At 42.7% G+C, this 18,696-nt stretch overlaps 1 protein-coding gene across 1 annotated transcript; it reads right to left on the minus strand.

Annotated features, from left to right (window-relative positions):
- Positions 1–848: 848 nt before the first annotated feature.
- Positions 849–3,711, minus strand: lbx2 (ladybird homeobox 2). The gene is made up of 2 exons (XM_089018858.1): positions 3,097–3,711; positions 849–1,778 (listed from the first exon to the last, which is right to left on the minus strand). The coding sequence occupies exons 1-2, from the start codon at positions 3,416–3,418 to the stop codon at positions 1,273–1,275; spliced, it is 828 nt and encodes a 275-aa protein (XP_088874984.1). The 5' UTR covers positions 3,419–3,711; the 3' UTR covers positions 849–1,272.
- Positions 3,712–18,696: the final 14,985 nt, after the last annotated feature.

Consider the following 18,696-nt stretch of genomic DNA (forward strand, 5'->3'; position numbering starts at 1 on the left):
AGGGCGTTTAATGGGACAAGGCGACCGTTTAACATTGTGGGACACGTTGTGACATTTTATTCAACACTCGATATCTTAAATGTTTATATAGCTAGCTAGCTATAGCTAGATAGCTGTAGATCAATTTATTTATCTACTTATTTATTTATTCCTAACATAAAACACCTTTGTTTTCAGTTGACTAGATGTATTTTTTTAATTTCAGATGATGTAACACTAAATATCTAATCATAAAACAACTATCAAGATAAAAGTCCGTTTTTTAGATCCACGCTTTTGAGGGCGTTAAATCCCATGATATGAATGTATATTTTGAAACTCTAGTCAAAACATGATCTCACCGGCTCGTTAGGCATCGTAATATGTTCACTCATTGAGCACTGAAATGCTCCTTCAAACAAAGCCAAGAATTAATTGTACGTATTTGTTTTTCAACTGAGTATCGATTTGGAAGTTGACTTGCAAACATAGCTTGCATTTTCCTATTTCCCTTTTCAAAAAAACACTTTCATGTTGGATTCTGGTGGTTGCTTGCTTGCTTTTGCTTTTACAAATTCATATACGTATGTATTCCAAAGGATTTCCGGTGTGTCATCATTCTGCACAAAATATCATATCATACTATATAATATAGGATATATAATAATAATAATACATTTCATTTAAAATCGCCTTTCAAAACTCAAGGTCAATGTAATGTAATATAGCCCTAATGAGGAATAAGCCGTATGGAAAATGGATGGATAATAGAATATATGTTAGCCATTATTGCTTAAAAACATCATATTTTTTTAAAGGTGAACAATAACATCGAGTTGTGAAATAAATCGATTTTTACTGAGCCAAGCAACATTTGATGGGGCCTTTATTTACACAAATGCAGATTAAATACGTACGTTAAAATGATCAAGTTGACCTTTTTTTTGAATAGATATTTCAAAATTTGCTGTATATGTACAAAGAGATTAAGTGTGTAAAAAGGCTGCAGTGGCGCACGTCGTTGTCGCCATGACCTTTTTTGTGTACTCCAGCCAGTCGATCCTAAAAACTGAAAAAATAAACTGAAGAAGGTTGACGAGCTGTTAAACTGTTTATTAAAAGAGGAGGTGGTCTTCAAAGTCCCCTCATAAATTAAATAGAAGCGAATAAGGAGGGGCAAAAACACTCCTTTTGTGAGAAGATCCGTGCAAAATGTCGGGAATTTAAAAAAAACAACCACTTTTTTTTCAAAATGTCTAAAAGAAAAAGCAAGACATGATGATGGGGTATCTATCAATCGTCCACTTGGATCTCCTCGTCGTCGTCGTCCTCCGAGAACTCGTCGGCGGTGTGTCCCCGCGACGAGGAAGGAGACCGGGGGAAGATCCGGCGCGAGGGGCCGGTGGCCCCGGCCGGGGATCCGCCTCGGCCGGCTTCCCCTCCGGCGCCGCCCCGGCCTCCTCCCGGAGCCTCTCCGTCGCCGTCGCCGTCGCCGTCGTCCGCGGCCACCAAGTCGCGGAGCGTCTGCGGCGCGATCTTCTTGAGCGACTCCACGTCGGCCTTCATCTCCTCCAGGTCGCGCTTGAGCTTGGCGCGCCGGTTCTGGAACCAGGTGATGACCTGCGCGTTGGAAAGGCCCAACTGGCCGGCGATCTGGTCCCGGTCCGCCGGGGACAAGTACTTTTGGTACAAGAAGCGCTTCTCCAGCTCGTAGATTTGATGGTTGGTGAAGGCCGTGCGGGACTTCCGTCGCTTTTTCGACGCCTGCCGCGGGCCGAACGCGGTCGCGTGATCCCGACCTGACAACCAAAGGCGACAAAGTCGTCAAGAGAACGTCGAGAGATCATAGACGGGAACGCGAGACCGTTCGCACTCCTATGATAAGCATCATTAGTATTTTCGAGCGACCTTGAGAGTTTTGAAAGGTGCTTGGAAATTAAATGCGTTATTATATTTATGATAAAAAAATAAGAATGAGTTGTCGATGATCACCCACTCGAGTTGCGTCATTAGCAACGATCGTCTAATAAGGTCACCATCTATAATACGATACATATATAGCCCTTTTACAACGTGGTCATTTACGACACACCGCGACACCCCCAAACGCAGCATCAAATAGCGAAAACGTCACTCATGTTTTCTAGTTATGTCAAATGGCTTCGACGAGTGCCGTATTCCATATGGATGTGACACATCCGATGCGAAATGACGCGCGCCGCCATTGCCGGTCGTCAATCGCGATATTCTACATTTCAAAGCTTGCCTATTTATTGCAAATATTTTCAATCGATTCTGATTTTTGTGAATATTAACGCGCCTTTAAACGAATGGACAGTTCAATGTGTAGGCATCCAGTGCGTAATTACGCACAAAAAAAAAAAAACGTATTCAATAGGAAGTTCTATCTTTGTTTTTTTTCCCTCCAGAATCAGAAAGGCTTTAATAGTGCCACGGCGGGGATTCATTCATTCATTCATTCATTCATTCATTCATTCATTCATTTCTAATGATAATATTCATCGCCGTGTATTTCACTCGTAAGCAATGATTGTCAGCGATGCCACATTTCGACCCCTTCGAATAAAAACATACATTTGCCTTGATGACACGAGACTTGATATGGACCCATTGAAGGATTGACAATAACGCACGAAAACGATCCATCTTGGAAGATCTCCGCACGCACGTCACATAAGACCCGGAACTGTAAAGCGTCCTTGACACTTTTGAAAAGCGCTATTAAAATCCAATGTATTATTCTTATTATGATATATTTCTTGTAAAATTGGCGAACGGGCCATTTCGGAGGCGGGCATCTTAATCCGTCCACAAATCCGTCTTGCGCGTAATGACTTGGGACCAAGATGTTTTTTTGTAGCCCGTATAATTTCACGTGCACGTCTATTTGATATTATTGTTTGTTGACACGTCTACGGTGTCACAATCGGGTTGCCGAATCCCAGATGGGACCTCCTTCCGCGCGCGTAATCGCACTCCAAATTGGCCGATCCGAACCTTCCATTTGCAGCAGGCCGGCTCGTTCCAGCATGTTACTTTTGTTTTGTTTTTGCGCGGGATTTGACGCGCCCGCCGCGTGCATTTTCTCGGCGATACCTTCAGCCGCCCGAATGACGTTGACCTCCAGGCCCTTGAAGGTCTTGCTGGCCAACTCCTCCAGGGCGCAGAGCGGCGACGACGGCGCGCCGACGCCGTTCCGGGCGACCGCTTCGTCCGCGACCCTCGGCCTACCGGGACGCGCGGAAGTCGGGCCTTTTTTGACGCAAGGTTTACTGAGGATGTCCTCGATGCCGAAGGGCGTCAGCGGCTTGTTGGAGATGGCCGGCGGGGGCAGCCGGTCCGAGGGCGCGCGCCTCGCGTCCTCGCCGACGCCTCGCGACGCGGAGCCCGCCTTCGCGTCTTGACCGGAGGAGGTCATCGCCCGCCGGAAGAGGAAGATCCGAAGAACGGCAAAGTCGCCTAGTTCATCGGCGAGGCCGCGCCGAGTGTCCGCGAGTGGCTCCGAGGGGGGTCTCGCGCTACAGGGGTGTCCGCGTTTGGGCCGGCATGTTCGGCGGCGCTCGCTGGCTTGCCGCCCCCCTCCCCGCCCCACTCCGAAGTGCCGCCGCAGCCCGACGGGTTCCGTGCAAATGCTCGGCCGGGAGCGGCGGACTCTCCCGCCCCCCGAAAAAAAAAAGTAGGAGTGGGCGGAGGAGCCAGAGAATCAAAGTGTCCCGGAGCAGGAGGAGGAAGCAGAAGGTGACTGCTAACGACTTGTTGTTGATTGGACGAGGCTCAATTAGAGCCCGGCGACACCACTTCGCTGACCCTCCGAGCCCCCCCCCCCCCCCCCCCTGCAAGTCTGTCAGGGCCGCGCCCACCCCCAAAAAAAACTTGCACTACGAGTCCTCCATAAAGGGAGGAGTCAGTTCACGAAGAAAAAAACAAGAAGAAGAAGAAGAAGATGAAGATGAAGATGTGCTCCCAAATATTTAGTCGCAAATTCTTCCACATGCAGAAAGAGAGACAATGCACACAATTAAGTAAGCGCAAAACACATGCAGGACAGGATACATCTCGTGCGTAATTACGCACGAAAAGAGGACCAACTTGCCACATTTACCACTTTGGGTGAATACAATCAGACAAATAAAGGAGAAACACAATAATATATATACATCATTCAAAATGACAACATTAATTGCTGAATGAGAGTAAATAAGATGAAGTTTTCATTCAAAAAATGTAGATATCATATAACATGTATTTATCTATGTAAAAAGTTAGATAGAAAACCATATACACTCTATACTCTATACAGTACACAGTATATATATATATATATATATATACTGTACTGTATAGATAAATATTTATATATACATATATATATATATATATATATATATATAATATATATATATATATATATATATATATATATATATATATATATGTATGTATAGATAAATATATAAATATATATATATATATATATTATTTATTGATTTATCTATGTAAAAAATTAGATATTAAACCATATACACTCTATACTGTACAGTGTATATATATATATATATAATGTCGCTGATTTTTTTTCGAAATCGTGGAAATATTGCAAATGTGGTGAATTAAATGGACATTTCATTTTATTCCATAGATTTTTATAGATGAACGAGACTTGAAATGTATTTTGAGCTAAATATAACGACATTTATAGTTATAGTTTGATCATAAGAGCATTTACATTGTTGTCTCCTTCAAAATAAATGTTGTAAAATGTAATCAATGTCATGATTGTATAGCACGTATTTACAACAAAATGTTGGTCGGCATGCAGTTGCCAAATAGGACAGGCTGATTGACAGCAAACGATGTTTTTCGTCGCTATTTGGAAGATAAAAAAGACACGTTTTTAGGAGCCACTCCATATTTTGCTTTTGGTGATTTTTTTTTTTTTGAATCCATCATTTTAAGTTCGATGCGATGTTGACACCGGCTTTTAGATGAACTTTTTTACATCCATATTTCGATGGCCAATCACTGGTATTTACACAAACAATGTCAACTATGTGACTTTATCGCTGTTTTCGTTTTGATGCGTTTACGTTGTGGAAATGGTCAATTCGCATTCCAAATCAGAATTGATGATGTCTGATTGGGTAGTCACGCATATTGAACATGATCATTTCTTCCATTTCGGATTGGATACTCATTGTATTATCTTGACACCAACAAAGAAGAGAATTTCCAGTGAAATATGAACACTGACGTACATTAACAAACAACCCACAACATGTCACCGGAAGGGAAAAAAATCGTTTCAGCACAATAAAACAATACATTAAAATAAATACAAATTGGGGACAAAAAACTGCATTTCGACCCAATCGCCAAATATCAAACAAAACAAAACCTTGATTTATTACTTCTCAGCATTTGCCCCGCCATGTTGACACATCAGTAAAGTGACAAAGGCGCTTATAAAGGAAATGAATTATTATTATCATCAGTATTGTGTGTGTGTGTGTGTGTGTGTGTGTGTGTGTGTGTGTGTGTGTGTGTGTGTGTGTGTGTGTGTGTGTGTGTGTTATTTTAAAGAGCACTTACTTGTCGGCCATTTGTATGAGCACGACGAGTTGTTTGTGAGGTGCCAACAGGACCATATGGTGACACAAGAAGCCATAAAACAACAGGAGAGTCTGGTATGGCTGCCCTGGGGGGTGTCTTAAAAAAATAATATATATATATATATATATATATATTATTTTTTTAAGACATATATATATATATATATATATATATATATATATATTTTTTATATAGATATATATATATATATATATATATATATATATATATATATATATATGTGTGTGTATGTGTAACTGTACTGATTGTAACTGTGTGTATAACTATACGGCTTTATTATACCAAGAAGGTTGCCAATGTTGTCATGACTTTTTAACTCTTATTTTTAAAACCATGCCCAAATGCTCCTCATATTTTTTTTATTTTATTTTTTTTTTTTTTTACTACACAGACACACGACACTTTTGTTGTTGTTCTTTTCTCCATTTGAAAGGCTCGCCATGCACTTGAGCCCATCCATCATCCACTCCTTTAATTGGATGACTTCCGTTTGACGTTTTGGCACCTGCCTGCAACTTAAAATAGATGCAAAAACACGAAAAGCGCGTGAGAATTAAATAAAAAGGTGTTATACGAACTTAGTCCTATTTCCAGAAAAAAAAGGAAAGAAAGAGGAAAAAACGATAACATTGAACAGCATGGTTAAATGCGCAGACAATCATGCTGCAGCAACAATCGCTAATTATTCTTAACTAATAAAATGTGATGCTTTAAATAGGCGATGCCAGATTGAACTATCATTAGTGCCTGAAGTGGAAAAGTTACTGCGCATGCGCCCCAATGCAAGTGTTCCCCCCCCCCTTTTAAAACATCCATGAAACAAACGAGCACAAAGACACTTATTGGAGTCAACATGTTTTAATGATAATTGTAACAGCGTCATTAAGATGATACAAACCTTGCAATTTATCCAAACGCAAAAGTGACGAAAAAAACTACATTTATATCGATTTTAACGTCATTGAGGTCCAATGGGTCGGGGGGGTGGATTCCAAACAGTATTTTATTTTCGGGATATTTTATGAGATTATGTCGCATAATGTAGTCTTGTCATTTTTTTAAAACACGTTATCATTTCTAGAAAACAATATTTTGTTTTGTATTTTGTAAATTGTACAATTTGAAATCACGTTATAACGGTAGTTACATCCGGATAATGACACGATACCCAATAAGGGGCCCGTATTAGGAATGGAACTTTGGAAGGATAAGCGAAAATGTTTATGGCAGTATATTTTCATTTTTATAAACCTTCGATTTAAACGAGGATTAATATTTCGACAAAATGTCAAAACGTGGGGAGCAAAATGATTGGATTATCAACACCCGGAAATACTCGACACGATGTGCCGTAGGCGACGTTTGCGTCGGCTCGGACATATCCCCAATAATAGTTAATATACAAACAAGTTCACTCCCGTTTTCGACCAAACTATCACTTAAAGAGAACTAAATGTGACATTATCTTACGGTCAATTACGTCGTAATTGAAATAGTATTAAAAACGCAACAAAATAACAACGACGCCCTAAAATAAGACCTAATTTTACTTTTTGATGATGATTCTGTATCTGTATGATTGTACTAATTCAGTGTAATGTTTTGTGCATCACACATTGTTTTCGATCTATATTTACTAAAGTATGTTTGAGGTTTTTTTTTTTGCATTGTCTGAACATTCCAATCTGTCAAGTGTGGCGAAAAAAAAAGTTTCTGTTTTTGTTTCTAAGAAGGAAAACAAAACCGGGGTCCATTCTGGAGTATTCCGATTAACGTCACTGGCCATATCTTGGCAAATGAAGACAAATGTTGGTGTGAGAAGATGGTGTCGTGGGAGATCCTTGAAGAAATGAATGACCGCAATTCTATCCTCCACCACCGGGGGCAGGTCTCCCACTCCTTCCGGCAGGTCCCCGTTATGCGACTTTCCTCCAGGTCATGAAGCCAACGTGATGAGCAAGCCCAGTCTTCCGAGAGATGCTGTGCGATCTGCAGTGAGTCCTCCTCACCTCTCTTGACATCAGGATTTCATTATGACGCCCCCCCCCCACCCTAACTTAGTCCACTCCATCAACACCACCAATGCATATCCCCCCCCCCCCTCCCCCCACAGCCCCCCCCTTTCTCCCTCTGCTCCACTTTACTCCCAAACCAAATGAGGAAATAGCTTGTCTGCTCATTGACAGTCTCTGAGTTTAGGCCGTAAAGATAAATGATCCCAAGTCTTCAAGTTTCACACGTCGGTGATCTGTGGGACTCGTGAAACAAATGATGAAATGCGCAGGAAGGTCAAACAATATAGTGCAACCTCAATTCTCCCATGGAGTTTGACTCAGAGGTCATCCGATTCAAGACTGTTTTTTGGGTAGTCAACTACAATATGATCAAAGTCCAATCACCCGTTACGCTAAGCTTGTTTCTCCGTTGGCTGGTTAGCCGTCAAGACATGTTTCAATAGACCACCGTCAACCAAAAACTGTGGTCCTACACGATAGGATGAATCTTTTAAGACTACCAGCGTGGGAGTAGCCCGAGCTAGCGTGGCTCGCCGGTATTCTCATCCACATCCATTTTGTTTTCCTACTCTGTGACCTGCGCTGATGTCAAAAGACCTTGTTGCTGCCTCGGTGGCAGTATTCTGCTGTACCATAGTTCCGTATAGTCTGGTAGCTGCAGCAGACTGGCATGTCGGAAGTCCTACGGAGATTAGTAGGGCCGGGCAAGAATCCGGAAGCACCACATTCAAGTTTTACGCATCCATACGGACTAGGACAGTCGACTTGTCAACTACTCGATGACTCAATCAACCGCTATTTGGTCAAGAAATGTTATGAGAGCACCCGAATAGACGTCAGCCTCACTTAACCTGTAATTTTTCAGGGAATCGAATGTCCTCCATATTGAGAGGCGCCAGATGAGGTGGCTTGGGTATCTGAGTCGGATGCCTCCTGGCTGCCTCCCTGGTGAGGTGTTTCGGGCCTGCCCCACTGGCAGAAGACCTCGGGGATGTCTGGGCTTCCCTACTGAACCTGCTGCCCCTGCGAGCCGACCCTGGATAAGCGACAGAAAATGGATGGATGGAATGCTTGAAGAAATAAAAACAAACCGGTAAGTCGACTCATGTAATGCAGAGAGACTCGACTTTGTTAGGAGGTATCCTGATCCGTCGCTTTCAGTTCTGAAAAGAAAGAGAAAATACTGATCAGTTCCAGCTCAGGGTCTTTTGGTTTCCTTCATTCCAAAAACCTGCATGGCAAGCTGATTGAACACTCCTGAAATTGTCCCAAAGTGTAAGTGTGAATGGTTGTTTTTTTTTCTGTGTGCCCTGTGATTGGCGAGCAATTGGTCCAGGATGTCCCCCGCCTACTGTCCAAAGACAGCGGCGATAGGTGCAGTGACATTGATTGAAATGACATTGATCATAATGGGAAGTGATGTTTCGGTATTCGAACAAAGCGGTTTTCGATCAGGTTTCTGGAACGGATTATTGTCGAAAACCGAGGTACTTCCGTCTTTTGTTCAGCGTTTGGAACGACAGCTTTCTTACACTTGTGGGTTTTGCCAAAGATGTGATGAGATATGCATCCTGGTTTTTTCTCTCGTAAAAACACAAACTATCGCACTTTCATAATCTTTCCTGTAATGTTGAAATGTCTGTAAGCAATTTTCTCTTGAATTTAAATGTTTACAATCAACTGAATTAGGGTAGAATGATCTATTTCTTTACCTTACTTGTAGTTTTACCCTTTGTAATACTTTTGAAGGGAACATGGAAATATCATTAAAAACACATGTGAAAAACATAAATATCAGGAGTGTGAAAACGGCAAGAAAAGGTCTTTTGGCCAGATCCCGTCCATAACTTACACTGTCATTGCGGTTCGTAAATATTAAGAGTGGACTCCCAATCCGAGGAGGAAAAGCCCCTACGGACTCCACGGAGTTGTATTTTTCTTTCCTGGGTTGAACGTCAGTATCAGGACACTCGCTGATGGAAAGTTGTGTCGTATTTCGAGCTGCAGGGGATTCTCTGGAGTGTTAGCTGTTTTGCTAATTAGTGACAATTGACGTCACCGTGATCAGTCAGCTGCGAGGCCAATTACCTGCTACAAATGGGAACTCTGACTACCCTTTCCCGAAACAATAAAGCACACATGCACCGGGAAGAAGTATGTATGATCCATACTGACTTGTCCCTTATACTGATGGGTAATTTCAATTAAAATAAGAACAATTAGCAGTCTGAATAAAGACAAAATTAATGGTCGACACTTGAGACTGAAGTCCCAGTAAAAAGTGGACGTGGAGGATGATTATGCAACAAAACATTTGGACTTTTAACCTGAATTTTGTTTCATGGATGCTTCGCTGATGACTAACGGTCCGGTCCCCCCCTCGGAAGTTGAGACCACGTTAGGGCCATTAGTGCTTTTGAGCTCCAGAGGTCTTTTCTTGAGGATTTGTTTCCAAAGACTAGAGATTTTTCAGGTGGGTGATTCCTTCAAGTTTCTGTGGAGCCAGAATTGATGACTAAAGGAGACTTGGTTACAGGAAGTCACAAGACTTCTCTCTTTAAATTTGCTTGATTCAGCCACCCGTTGGGTTGGTTCCACAGGGCCTCGACTCCTCAAGGAGTCGAGGCGCGTCTGGGGGAGTTGAGTTGGGTAATCTAAGCTTTTTCCAATCGTGATCTGGTTTGTTCTATAGACCCGAGTTTGTAAAGTTGGGCTTTGTTCAAGGACTGTTGTGATTTAAATTCACGAACAAATACATTTTATGATTCGTTCTTTCACCAATAGTTAGTTACATGTGCCTTATAATGTAATTAGCTCAGTTCCAAAGAGCTAGGCGATTTTAGTCCAACTGGGAGTTATCTTCCCTTGGAAATAGGCTTCCTTCCAGAAGACACCAATGGAGTTAGGGTCAGTTCCAGTGACTTGAGCTATTTGAATCAGTTTCTGTCATACAAAAATGGCTAAACTGACTCGAGATTTCACTGGAGTGAATGGAAAACAGAGAAACAGTCTGGACCATGGACCTCAAGCAACAGAGGACCCAAGTTCTTTGGTTTTTCTTCGAAAGACCAAGACAAATAGAATTAGGTGGATTCTAGAGAAAATAGAATGAGGCTATTTCAAGTGACTGCTCTTATGACCTCATCCAAAGCAATTGGTTTCATATTTGGAGAGGCTTCCGCCAATAGAATACGGCTCAGGTCAATAGATCTGCTTCTGTGGAGTTAAGATGCCTTTGAATTTGTGTTTAGCCCATAAACCTGAGCAAAATGAGTTGGGAAAACAAGAGGCTTTTTATTGTTGTTGAAATACCAGCGCAGAAAGCAATAGTGAGTTTTGAAAGGCTGTTTGCGCTAGCTGTCTGAGGTATCGGGATTATGTCTCTGTCTCTCTAAACATGCTTACTTCATGGATCCTGGTAGATCCATGTCATTTGTTGGCTAAAGTCAACGGACGATCCTCTCAATGAAGTGTCGAGAGTAACTCGGAGAATCCGATATACAGTGATTCCTCAGCTTATGAACTTATTTGGTTCCCAGAAAGGGTGTGTAAGGTGAAAAGTTTGTCTTCCAAACATTTATTTCCCATAACAAACCATTAAAATGAGAATAATCTTTTCCCAGGTCCCCACAGGTTCCCCAAAACATAGTTTTCTACTAAATAAGCCTTAAAATATACCTTATTTATGTATACTAAATGTGCTATTGTATTGTAATTAAAGAAATAAACTGTACTGGATAATAAAGTGGTTTTATTGACCTTTGGGTTGGTCGTTGATGTACTTGCCTTTTGATGATATCCGAATGAAGGTGCCGTGTTTTCTCGGCGATAACACCCTCAGTCACACCGTCCCCTGCTAGTTGCTTTTTGTTAATCCAAAAAACAGAAGTTTTTCAACCTCGTCTATTGCCTGAGACCGTTGCTTGGACAACACAGAAACACCCATAGCCCCGCGTAGCAATGGTCGACTTAGCTTACTGGGACGCTAAGTCACACAAACGCACACCTCGTTGGTGTTTTTCGATGATCTCCTTCTTCTGCTTGACTGTCATTTTCTTTTGTTTCCTCTTTGTCTTAACACTAGCCTGCGGTGGGGTCTTTTTGGTCCCAAAATAGCCAAAGTACTCCACTCGATAACAAACCACGTCTGCACACAAAGACAAGTGGCGACGAAAACTGGTCCGCCAGCCACTGTGGCACTGTGTGGTTTGGTTCGTCCGCCGAAAACTAGTTCGTCAGCCGAGACTATATGTTCGCGAATGTAATGTTCGTAAGGCGAAAAGTTGGTGAGCTAAAGCGTTCGTAAACTGAGGTCTCACTGTACTCTAAGTGTGTTGTTGGGATCTACGTTTGAAAAGACCTTTGCATGAGGAAAGGGGGAGGGGGGGGGGCAGGAAAAATCCAAAGGAAGAAGCAATGAAATGTAGTGTCTCCGTGCGGCGGAGTGGCACAGGCCTGCGGTGGGCAGTAAGCAGCCGGAGATGAAACGATACGGAGATTATCGGGGAGAAAAAAGGCTCCCGGCTTGTCAAGGGGATCCAGAGCGTATTGTATTGAACACAAACATGTCGCCGGATGTGACAGCCCCATTCATCACGCACAAAGCCAAACCTGTCAAGAGCATCCAGCTCTCCGTCCGGGCCGCCTCCCTCTTCCCCACGTTTTCTAAGCGACGCCACCCAAATGAACACCCGCGTACGCAGTCAAATGATTTGTTTTCCTGCCTCCCACTCAAAGCCAATTTCCAGAGGCTAATAAACCTGGCAAATATTTCACGTCAGGAAAGGCGCTGGCTTTTTTCACGCTAAAGCGTCATGAAGTCCTGTGGGTGGTTGCCATGGGAGACGGCCAATCTGTAATTTAATTTCAACCGCGGGGGGATTCGCCACTAAATGATTTCTTCGAGACAGAACTGCAAAGGAACAAGATGTCTGGAAAATTAGTGCTGCACGGGGGCGTTACAATGGCTAGTCGGGGAGAGTTTACTACGGGGTTTTCTCATACCAGAATCACTATCAGAATGACAATCATCCTTTTTGCCACTACAGTGATACCTCGGCTTACGAACGCTTTAGCTAACGCATTTTTCGCCTTACGAACATTACATTCACCAGAATATAATCTTGGCATAGAAACGAGTTTTCGGAAAACACACAGAGCGCCACAATGGCTGGTGGACTCGTTTTCCACACCCATTATCTTTGAGTGCAGATGTGGTGTGTTATCGAGTGGAGTACTTTGACTATTATGGGACCGAAAAAGACCCAACCACAGGCTAGTGTTAAGCCGAAGGGGAAACAAGAGAAAATTGCGGTCGAGTAGAAGAAGGAGATGAACATGAATGAGGTGTGTCTGTGTAAGCTCTCAGTCGTACAGGAGAAACCTTCTCATCGATGAATGAGGTGTGCATTTGTGTTACTTACACTCGGATATCATCAAGAGGCAACGACATCAACGACCATCACAAAGGTCAATAAAACCACTTGATTATACAGTAGGGTTTATTTCTTTCATCACAATCCAATAGCACATTTATTATGCATAAAATGAGGTGTATTTTGTGTACTTTTAGAGCTTATGTAGTAGAAAATGATGTTTTATGGGGACCTGGGAATGGATTATTCTCAATTTAATTTGTTTAGAAGACACACTTTTCACCGTACACAGCCTTTCTGGGAAGCAATGATGTTCGTAAGCCAAGGTATGACTGTCCTGTATATTGTTTGTGTGCTCCGTAATTACCCTTCCATCCCCAGACGGCTGTGTGATCATTTCCCGAGCGTTTCCAGCCAGCTAGCGCAGCGCAGCGCCGCAATAATGGCGCTCAACAGGCCCATCAGCTTGATCCACGTCACACTCTGGCACAATTGCAAGCGCCTAACCTATTTAAAGTGTCAACAGCCGCAGCGGCTTCATAAAACGCCGGCGTTTCTCTGCCGGCCTCTAATCCGATCACGTGAAGGCAATATTGGCTGAAGAAATGTCAGGGTTTGATGAGCATCGTGAGAGTTTTTCCATTAGCTATTCATAAAGATCGTAGAAAAGCTCAGTGCAGTTTTTGTCTTTCTTTCTTTCTTTCTTTCTTTCTTTCTTTCTTTCTTTCTTTCTTTCTTTCTTTCTTTCTTTCTTTCTTTCTTTCTTTCTTTCTTTCTTTCTATAAGCATTCAACTCAACTTTGCGTCGCCGTCAATGTGTGGCAAATCACAACATGGCTGACAGCTCCATTTAAACAAAACCAAACACCCTCAACATTATTCACGCAGCACAACGACACATCATCATATTAGCATATTTGACAATAAAGCTGACTTTGACTTTTTTGACTTGATCTCCAACAGTTTTCTTGGTCTTGGTACATCTGAGTTATTATTATTATTATTATTCAATTAATGACATTCAGTGTATTAGCTATCTAGCTGGCTATCTTTTAGCTATATAGCTAGCTAAGTGGCTAGCTATCTGTTGGCTATCTATTAGCCACGATGTCCCTGAAGAATGAATGACTCTCCGTGTCTTTGTGTTGTCATATTATTTGATATTTAGTTTTTTTGTTTTGTTTCCTTTCTTTCCTTTCCGCTTCCTTTCATAACTTTGCTGCTGCTGTTACTTCCGGGTTGAGTGAACGCTGGCGCGAATAGCTGCCGCTGCTCACCCGCGCAAAAGAAATCCTGGACCTGTAGAGTGTCCTTGAGAATTTTGAAAGGCGCTTAGAAATTAAATGTATTATAATTATTATTATCTACTACCTGGCGAGCTAGCTTTCTATTTGTGTATTTAATAGTGACATTCAGTGTATTAGCTAACTATCGAGCTAGCTATCTAGCAGACTATTTAGCTGCTGAATAGCTCTCTATCTAGCTAGCTATCCATTAGCTATTTATTAGCTAGCTAGCTTGCTTTCTAACTGTTTGAGTTACTTCCGGGTTGAGTAAACGCTGGCGCGTGTGGCTGCCGCTGTTCACCCACAGAAAAACTTATCCTGTGACTGTAAAGTGACCTTGAGAGTTTTGAAAGGTGCTTATAAATCATATGTATGATTATTATTATTCTAAAAACACTAACTTGAAGTTAAAACATGTTTTTTTTACAACACTGCCGCACCACAAAACTAAATAAAACCAAGGAAGTAGCAAAAAAGCAAACATGGCGTCTCCACACTGGGAGTGAGCTCATTTGGAAGTCAGTGCACTATTCCCTGGTGCAAAGCCCCCCCCCCCCCCTCCCGGTGCACTTGTATTTTTTAATTAACCTCTGCAAGATAGCGTTGTTGTAGCTTTGTGTGTTTGTAGCGGCAAGGTTAATGATTTGCGCAGTCCGGCGGGACAGATCAATGCACCTCAATCGCCAGCATCGCGTGTTCCGTCTCACTTGCTGGACGTCGGTGAAAAGGAGAGCGGGGGCCACACTGATTGTGTAGGAGTTGACCTGGGACCCTTGGGATCCCCCCCCACCCCCTTTCACTCACCACCACCATTATCACCAGTGGACAGAGACGCTGAGATTTCTCATCTTAAATGTAAACAATAATAGCAATACATTTCATTTCTAGGCGCCTTTCAAAACTCTCATGGTCACTTTACAGCCATATCATAAGTTTTTCTGTGGGTGAGCAGCGGCAGCTGCACGCGCCAGCGCTCACTCACTCAAAAAGATAGAAAGCTAGCTAGCCAGCTAATAGAATGCTAGATAGCTAATAGATGGCCAGCCAACTAGACAGCTAAAATGTTTCCTGACTCAAATAGCTAGCTATCTAGCTATATTGCTAATGTCATGGTGGAATGTGCACGTCTACTCTGAGCGAAATGTTGAAAGCCAACACGAAAAGAAATTGTCTCACATCTCCTGTCCCAATGTTAATCCGCTTCAATTCCAAGCCAAGGCAGTTGCACATCAAAAACAGTGCTGGCATATTCGTGCTTCTGAAAAGGTGCAAACCGCTCTTCTCCTTGATGAATGTCGTGGCCAAAGACAATCCGTATCCGTTCCACGCGACGCAAGGACAACGCAAAGTGAAAAACACAAAAACAACAAAAAAAGCAAGTGAAACACCCTCAATTAAAAACAAACCAAAAAAGTGCACATATATTCCAAATAAAGTTGTGAGAACTCTTACAAAAAGTTGACACCAAGGGAATGAATACACACAATTGAGAAACATAAAAAAACAACAAGCATTGACACTGAAGAGAATTTCCTGGCATATACTGAGTGATACCTCAGCTCACAAACATAATGGGTTCCCAGAAAGCGTGTGTGAGGCGAAAAGTTTGTCTGCCAAACATTTATTTCCCATAAGAAACCATGAAAATGAGAGTAATCTGTTCCCAGGTTCCCATAAAACATCATTTTCGACTAAAAAGCCTTAAAACTACACAAAATATACCTTATGACAAAATGTGTCCACGCCAGGGCCAGGGTTTTTGTCATTGTCACTCAAATTCCAGGGCCCGCACAACATTGAGTTTTAGAACGACATAAACATTCAATGCAGCGTAAGATACCTTCGAGATGGAGGAGAAAAGAGTTAATACCTAAATTATATGAGTCCGGAGTTATCTGAGCTTGAAATGGGGGCAACTGTACAAAATACAATACAGTACATATTGGTTTATATAGCAAAAATGTGTCCACTCCCGTGCCAGGGTTTTTGTCATTGTCACTAGAATTCCAGGACCCACATAATATTAAATTTGAGGACTACATAAACATCCGATGCAGCGTTAGAAACCTGAGACTTTCTTTTTTGATTAGAAAAAAAAGTGAATTCCCAAGTTATATGGGTCTGGAGTTATCCTAGCTTGAAATGGGGGCGGCTGTCCAAAATACAAGGCAATACATATTTATATAGCGCTTTAATAGCCGAAGCTGGAACAAAGCGCTAACATAGAAAAAAGGGAAATGCTGCCCCCTTGTGGAAAAGAAACATGGCCAGAGGCCATGGCCAGCGCTTTATTGGCACCCAAGCGTGAAAAAAACAAAACCCGAACAAATTGGGAAATGGCGCTTGCCGTCATATCATTTCAATTCCCAAAGAAATAAACGAGTGAGTGTTCCTCAATCCTTGCTAATCGCCCAGTTGAGCGACCAGCGCTCCTTTTTTCCGATTGAGCGTGTCATGACTTGAACAAAAGAGCTTGAAGCTTTTGTTTCCTCATTTAACGGCGACTTGCGCGGTGAGAGATCATTGACTTCACGTCATCGCGGATGTTTCTTGATGAAGCGGATTGATCCCAAAGGAGGTCAAAATGACCTCCTTTGGGATGAGAGCCCGTGAAAAAGTCACATTGATAAAAGAGTGACAAAGCTGCTCTTGCCTGAAAATTGACTTTGCATTCGACACTCATTAGTACAGCGGCTTTTCAAGGAACTCGACGGCCATTTTAGTTAGCATGGACGTCACCAAAAATAAAAGCCAATAAGATATAATATTGGATACATAATAATAATAACGATAATGATAATAATAATAATAATAATAATAATAATAATACATTTCATTTATAAGCACCTTTCAAAACTCTCAAGGTCACCCGACAGTCACAGGATATTTTTTTTTTCTGTGGGTGAGCAGCGACCAACAGCAACACGCGCCAGCGTTCACTCTGCACGGAAGTAACTCAAATAGATAGAAAGCGAGCCAGCTAGCTAATAGATAGCCAATAGACAGCGAGCAAACTTTCCCGCTGTAGCAACTGAACTCTGTGGTAAAGTTTGCACCCGTGTCAAACTCTTGCCATCATAAAATGAATCAAGGAAGCGCGGTCAACTGCCCATCCCCAATCATCATTGAAAGCAAATATTTTAGTCACGGCGCTATCTCTTGGGTTAGCCGTTATCGTTTATGGCTTTGACCTCATGAGATGGACACTGTGGGCGCTATAGCGGAGAGCTGGACTCCTTCCTTCCTTCCTTCCTTCCTTCCTTCCTTCCTTCCTTCCTTCCTTCCTTCCTTCCTTCCTTCCTTCCTTCCACGGGCACTTGCTCACCAAACAGAGGGAGTCGCTCGCTAGCAGATGGTGGACCAAACACATGGCCCGACTTGCCGTCCGTAACTCATCTCCATTTCGCACCTTCTTGTCAACGTGGCTTTCGCTCACTCACTTCCTCGCCTCATCCTCCACTCGTACAAGTGAGCGGGAAGGAAAAAAACACGTTCATGTGGAATTCATGACAATCCGCATGTCATTCGTTGGGGGTGTTTATTTTAACTCATTCATAGCCTCAGCTTACAAACGCTTTAACTCACAAACTTTAACTCGCCTCACAAACATTAAATTTGCGAGAATATAATCTTGGCATACGCACTAGTTTTCGGGAAACACATGGAGCGCCACAATGGCTGGCGGACTAGTTTTTGGCGGATGAACACCAAACTACATGGTCGAACAGCGCCACGGTGGCTGGTGGACTAGTTTTCCACACCCCTTCGAGTGCAGACGTGGTTTGCCCGTCGAGTGGAGTACTTTTGCTATTATGGGATGGGAAAAGACCCCACCACAGGCTAGTGTTACACCGAAGAGGACACAAAAGAAAATGACGGTTGAGCAGAAGAAAGAGATCATCGAAAAACTTGAACAAGGTGTGTGTTTGTGTGACTTAGCGTGCCAGTACCAGTACGCTCAGTCGACTATTGCTACACGTGGCTAAGGGTGTTTCTGTGTTGTCTAAGCATCAGTCTCAGACAATAGAGGAGGGTTCCAAAGGGTTCTTCCTCCCAAGAACAAGGCAGCCTTGGAGCAGTACCAAAGCCTCACGCACTCTTTCTGGGAACCAATTAAGTTGGTGAGCTGAGGTATCACTGTACAGATGACGGCTGAAGAAACCTTTTCTTCGATGGACCACTCCCATACGAGCGAGAGCCTCTGTCTTGTACACGGCCCTGTCTCATTTTCGAGCTTCAGCCTCAAATCCGAGCCTTCAATGAACTGCGTTCGTCTTTCACCGACATGGCAAGACTGCGACGAGCGAGACGTCCTGGACGATTTGGGCTTTCCCGGACGTCTGGGCTCAGGTGAAACGGTTGAAAAGATAACGCTTATCTGGGACGTGG

This window comes from Hippocampus bargibanti, linkage group LG02 (genome assembly GCF_051943395.1).
Source record: "Hippocampus bargibanti isolate YZ-2025 linkage group LG02, ASM5194339v1, whole genome shotgun sequence".
In the NCBI taxonomy this organism is placed as follows: Eukaryota; Metazoa; Chordata; class Actinopteri; order Syngnathiformes; family Syngnathidae; genus Hippocampus; species Hippocampus bargibanti.